At 39.0% G+C, this 6,538-nt stretch overlaps 1 protein-coding gene across 2 annotated transcripts; it reads right to left on the bottom strand.

Annotated features, from left to right (window-relative positions):
* On the bottom strand, positions 1-4,494 carry LOC126798428 (transcription factor bHLH48-like). Of its 2 annotated transcripts, XM_050525391.1 has the most exons (8): positions 4,353-4,494; positions 3,789-4,277; positions 3,583-3,702; positions 3,425-3,490; positions 2,052-2,120; positions 1,501-1,572; positions 673-880; positions 1-381 (listed from the first exon to the last, which is right to left on the bottom strand). In XM_050525391.1, exons 2-8 carry the CDS (start codon positions 4,254-4,256, stop codon positions 344-346), a joined length of 1,041 nt encoding a protein of 346 aa, XP_050381348.1. In that variant the 5' UTR covers positions 4,257-4,277; positions 4,353-4,494; the 3' UTR covers positions 1-343. The 2 variants fall into 2 exon arrangements, with proteins under 2 accessions (XP_050381348.1, XP_050381347.1); XM_050525390.1 differs by having other exon boundaries at positions 3,789-4,494.
* Positions 4,495-6,538: the final 2,044 nt, after the last annotated feature.

Genomic DNA, 6,538 nt, shown 5'->3' with positions numbered 1-6,538 from the left:
GAAAGTGAATAGATCGAGGTTAAATCATAGTAGACCAAATGGTTCTTTCAATGATTTTACAACAGGAATCAAATCAACCAGTTCAAAAAATAAGTATCAGATTTGAGTGACCCTCAAAGTTAGTATAATATATATAATATGATACTATTGTTCTATCTTATAATAACACCATACCAAATCTATCACCTCTATAGGTGAGGATAACCAGGATTTTAACTGCCCTTGACAAAATAGAGAACACAGAAATCCACCACGAATGTTGAACAATCTCCTCTACTTCCAGCTAACTGCTAATACTATACTTCATATGTACACTTCTAACGGTACATCTTGATTACTGTCTTCACAGCTCCGTCTTCACATGACCTGTGTGCAGAGATGCTGTGCCGCAATAACAAAAAGTCAATCTCCTATTTTCCTCTTAAGAAGTGGATCGAGTTAGAAGCTAATCGGATTAATTCATATTGCTTTTCAAGTTTAAATAAGTTGCACCTAATGTAAATCCAATTCAGATGGCACACTAGTTGAAACTGTGGCACCTATTAACTAGTGTGCCTCAGGGTGAGACATGGAAGCATGTTGCCATGCCCATGACAAATATTTGCACAGCTGGTATGCTAGCAACTGTTGTAAGAATAATATATATATATATATATATATATGCAATTGTACCTGAATTTGCCGAAGAATTGCAACTGATGAGCAATGCCTCTGGAGTATTGAAAGTATGATTATCTTCTTCCCTCCCCCAACCTGGCTGATGAAGTGCATCAAAATGCCATTGCTGTTGATACTGTTGTCTGTTCCCACTGATGGGAAATTCAGGCCACATAAGGGGTGGAGCCATATTGGAGAAGTTACTTTGCATTAGGGATAGACTCTGAAAAGTTGTGGAGGTGATACAAATACATGAGTAACAAAAAATGATATATACTATTTTACTACTAATTCAAGTATTGAACTTGCTCGTTGAACTAATTTAGCCTCTCAATTACCAAAATATCACTCCAAACAGATGCAAAACATAGGGTCCAGGAGTCACAGTAAATAGTTAGGATTCAGTGTCATTACTCCCCAGCATGGATAAGCATAGACTGGATGTCTGTTATATAACTAAAATAATAGTAATCCATCAATATCTAAAGACCAGCTCAAACTATAAAGGTAGCTTAAGGGCATACAGAATAGTCGGTTTAATATTCAACATTGACCCGACATGTTGATAATGATTGAATAGTGCATTTAATTGCATAGCAATCTATAAATTATGCAAAAGATCATTTAAAACTTTGACAAACAAAAGCATGCATATAATTAAGGTGACCCAACATTTGACGTACTACGTAAAACAACTATGCTAAAATTAAACCTTTTTCAAAATGTTAAACCCTGAGCTGACAGCCATGCATCATAACTCAGAGCCAACAACTTAATCAACTACGAAAATAGCTTAGTAGTTTTTACAACAGCATATATTTGAAGCAGCTATGTAACACTTACTTCAGGGGCCAATAAATGATCAAGGTTGCTGTCGATTCTTGGGTCGACTGTCGCAAGTCTCATCGATAAGAACTGGAATAAATGAAACACGTAAAATAATGAGATCATGGCAGTACAAGACTGTTCAAATTATCAGTGACAAATCTATACACGTTAATCATCTATTATAATCATTTTCCTGGATGATTTCGCCATTTCAGTTGCTGTGTAGCTAAAATAGAGAAACCAACAAATGCAAACAAAATTGAGACCAAAATGATAGTATACATGGACAGCTTCAAGTCTATATGCATATGGGGAGAAAAGCAGAGTCTTTTGTGTATTTTAAAACGGTGATAAGATTCAGCAAGGGATTTTAGACCATCATCCCGATATTAGTCTCCGGTAGGTCTTTTTGGACGCACAAGATCCCATCAACTATTGCAAGACTCATCCAGAAGAAAAAAAAAACAATGAAGGATTCTTTAACCATTTTTCTTTCAAGTTCAAGCTGTATCATTGCAGCGTTAAAACTATTACTTGATATGTATGAGTTGTGCAGCAGGTCTGACCTCAACTTGACGTTGTAGGGACTGCACATGATTGATAATTTCATCCAGAACTAAGGCCGTACCTGAAATCTGCAAATCAGAGATGTATTAGTGACTGACTATGGAGTTGGAAGAATAAACCAGCAAATGCACACATTCAATAATGTGAGGTATTTGGTAAAGAATGTTGACAAATAAAGAGTGCGCTTAACCTGGTAGACCCCTTTCATTGTCAAAAAGTTTTTCATTTAAACTTTAGTGGCATCAAAGAAACAAGCTGTATCAGTATAGCTCAATGGATCAGCATAAATCCTTTGATCCAGTCAGGTCCCTAAGGTACAGCTCACTGGATCAAATGCCATTTGGTATTCATTGATGAATGTTCTCACCCTTACACCTACTTACCCTCTGGTTTTTTCACAAAAACAAGACTAGTGGTTCAAGTAAAAGGTCATCTGCCGAATTATACTGCAAATCTTGTTCCAGCCAACATATAGCCACTGTACAAAAGCATTCCAAAGTTCCAATAAAGGCTCGAATACTTGTCATCAGCAGTCACGAAATATGAAATGCAATAGATTTTTGCTTTAGCTAACCTATGTGAACTCTAATGAATCTCACATCACGTCCTACACAGTTAGGTCATGGCAGTTTGTTAAAGGAGGCTTTCTTTTGTCTTCCTCTTTCCATCATCCAACTAAGGATGGATACCAAACTTGCTGCAGAAGATGGTACCATGCACCCTTAGAATAGAGATTAGCTATTGAAGCAGTATATGGGACCCAAAAAAAATCTAATGCAACCTGCCCACTATGTGGGTCTCCCCAAGGACTTCAACTCTCTCACTCCAGCTATCAATGCTCCATATGACAATGTTCAAAGGTAGTAAAAGGGGTTTATATCCTCTCTTGAAAACAAAACACAGTTTTAGACTAATTTGGAAATACAATTGTCATTTAGGGGGGGGGGGAAGTACAAATTTTCTGAAACTTTTTTTTTTCTTGCTGAGAAAAAAAAAAGCAAAACAATTTTTTTTTGGGATGATAGGAAATTCCAGGTAACAAACTTGACCTTCAAAAGGACATCTCACCAAACCCAGTAGTACCCTCTCACCCCACCACCTGTCCGGCTGTCCTTTCTATCAATTATCAATTGGCCTCCCCAAACAAAAAAAAGTACATCGAAATTACGAAAATGCCACTAGGACTACAAACCACAAGCCAAATAGCACTTTTCTTGGTACAAAAAGCAAGACTTTGGTTAACAATGATTAGAAGCACATTAAGATCACCCAGATTATCTGAGACAATAGAGACGGATTCACTTTCATTTTTATAATCCAACACAAAATCTCAATTAAGCAATTAATCCGGAGATTAAGATTTTAATCAAACCTTATTGCATCCTGGGACCAGCTCCTGTAGCAGCTTCATTCTCGCATTAATTTTCTCTCTCCTCGCCTATAATATAAATACGAAATTAGTGTTAATACTAAAAATAATCACTAGTGAAGGCTAATTAAGGGCTTAATTAAGATTGAGGAGATGATTACTCTTTCGGCTAAGCTATGGCTATCGGTGGCTTGGCCACGGCGAGCTCGGACGTGAACATAGGGAACCTTATCGGCGTCTTCTTTGACTTCGATTTTGGTCTTCTTCACTGACACCTTGCCCTGAAATTTGAGTTTGATTTGAGTTTTGAGGTTTGATAATTCAGCGAAATTGAGAAAGGAGCAAAACCTAGCAACCCTAATTTTACCTTCTTTTCTCTCTCTTTTCTCTTCGCCGACGGCCTTAGGTTGTTCGTCTTGGTCTCCAGCGACGAGTTAGGGTTCGAATCGGTCTCGGCCGGCTCGCTCTTCACCCTCTCCAAATCGACTCCGGGATTCGCCGCCACCGGCGACTGCTCGCCGCCGCCGCCGAAGATCGAGAACTTGGCGGCGCGTTCGATTAGCTCGGCGTCGCTGGGAAACATGAGGCTGGAATTGAAAGGAAGCACGCACGACGGCTCACCGGAGACAGCCGCCGGACGTACCGCCGCTAGATTAGCCTCGGGCTCCTGCGAGAGGTGGAGGAGCTCCATGGCCTGAGTCGGCGGGAGGTCCAGAAGAGCCGTGAAGGAGCTGGCGTTCTCCTGCTGCGGCGGCGGCACCGTCATGAGCCGCTGGATTTCCTCGCAGAAATGGAGCGCGTCGAGTCCGGGCACGGTTCCGGCAATTGGGTCCATCACACTACCACGAAACCAACACTTGAAACCCAAAACAGAGCTCAATTCCGGAGCTAAATTAGTAAATTCCACTCGAATAACAGATAACAAAAATACCTCCACAGCTTGAATTGGACTAGCAGAGAGAAGGAAATGTGGGCGAAATGGGCAAGTGAGGTTGATATATAGAGAGAGAAATAGATAGAGGGTTTGGAATAGCTTCAAATCTTCAATGGGGTTCGGCTATGGCGGTCAAATAATGTCTATGGTGTAACAAGAGATAGAGGGATGTGATGAAGTGTAGGGAAAGCAACGTTTGCTTCTTCGTCTGCTACTTCCTCTTTTTCTTACTGGCACTCAGGTCGGTAATTAAAAAGGAGGAGGATGAAAAAGAGAAGGTGGTGGGGACCACGGAGTTACTGGGTGGGTGGAAGCTTTTGAATTTTGGTTGGGTGGGGGAAGAAGAACCGTGGGCCGTAAACTGTTACATCGGGTCCTATAGGGAGGGCGGGGACCGGCCACTAAACCAAAGGCCCGACAGTGTTTAGTAACACTAGAAGATTATGACCCGTCATTTTCTTTAGCATTTATAGTTTCCAATAATATTTCTTTTTGATTCCTCTTGTTTTATTGTACCCTCCTCACCCTCTCTTTTATATAGACTGCCGCACCTGATTGCACCAAAGGCGTACCTCAAATTTTTATATATAACCTACAAATAATTGTAAATATTTTTTCTACCCCAACTTATTATGAAATCATGGTTCTACCTTGAATTGCACAGACAATAAGTGGTGAGATTGTGCGGAGTGCACTATCTTGTTACTAATAGGAGGGTTGTGGGGTTGGTTCGGTAATTAGATTCCAGAGGTTGGATATCAAAGGAAATACGTTTAGTTTGATTTAGTTTGGCAGATATGGTTGCATTATGACATGTTTATATTGTTAATCTAATTCGTGTTTATATGGTACATTGTTTCATAAATGACTTTATCCATCTATGTTAAAAAAAAAGTAATGTCGCTGAGTATTATTGTCCAATCCAATGTATTACCACTTTTATACAATAGGTAGAGAAATTATTATATATACCCGCCACATATCCCACGTGGCGTACATTTTTAATGTTATTGGTCCATCTTTTACTGTGATTGTTTCTGATTGGTTCTTATATGTAAATAAATTTTTGTCATTTTTACTGCGTGTATGTTAATTATACCATGATGTAATATGACTAGCTGGATACACCACATGACAGTGTCACGTGGTGTGGTGGATACACATAATAATTACTCACAATAGATATAAATCACGCCTAATTTTCAAAAGCCAATTTATTTTTATTTTTATTTTTCCGAACACTCTACTGTTGGAAGAAGTTATAAGCTAGTATTGAATTTCAAGACAATCATTTGTTGATATACTTTTCTTCTAAAAAAGAAGTCAACTCTTTTATGACCATGTTGGCCAAAATTATCCTCGGCTTGATGAGTATTATTCGGTGATCTAGTTTCCAATCACGCTACCTCCGACTATGGTTTTTTGCGCCTCTTCCTCTTCCTCTTCCTCTTCATCTTTGGCTTCCCCAACTCTCGAACCCTTGTGGCAACAAGGGAAGAAGTCTGTTGTGATTACAGATATGGAAACTTTTAGGTAAAAGTAGGGCTGGCATACGGTTACCGACATTTTTTTTACCATTATCAATTACTAACCAACTATAATCGGTAAATAAAATTTTATTACCATTACTAACTACCAAAGTCGGTATACCGACATGTTGGTACGGTACGGTTGGGCATTTACCAACATTAAATTGGGCCAGTTTTTTTTCATGAAAAATAAGACCTGACTCAAATCTTTTAGAGTTTTCCTGCTATGAAATAATCAATAAAGAATTATAAAACCAACTTAACAAAGTTCATACAAGTGAATCATACAACATTACAACCACAAAGTCACAAACACAGTTCAAAACTTCAAATTGTTCAATAACACATTAACAAATCACAAACATAATTGAGAACAAGCTGTTGGACTACTGCAAGGCTGCAGTGTTGCTAGTCTGCCTAGATGCATAGTCATCCAACCATCCCTTATAGTTCACTAGTTCTTGAGTTCTTCTGCCATTAACAAACAAGAAAACACAAAAATGAGACTTGAGAGACAGAGAGGTGAGAGGAAATTAACCGTCGGTACGGTAATTACCGTGGTAATGAAAATATATTATCGTACCGTACCGCCAAGTCTATAATTGGTACGGTAACCAACAGCAAAAGTCGGTAACCGACTATGTCGGTTACCAA

This window comes from Argentina anserina, chromosome 6, assembly GCF_933775445.1.
Source record: "Argentina anserina chromosome 6, drPotAnse1.1, whole genome shotgun sequence".
NCBI classification, from domain to species: Eukaryota; Viridiplantae; Streptophyta; class Magnoliopsida; order Rosales; family Rosaceae; genus Argentina; species Argentina anserina.
Note: the sequence above shows the minus strand (reverse complement) of the source record. Positions and strands in the feature narration are given on the sequence as shown.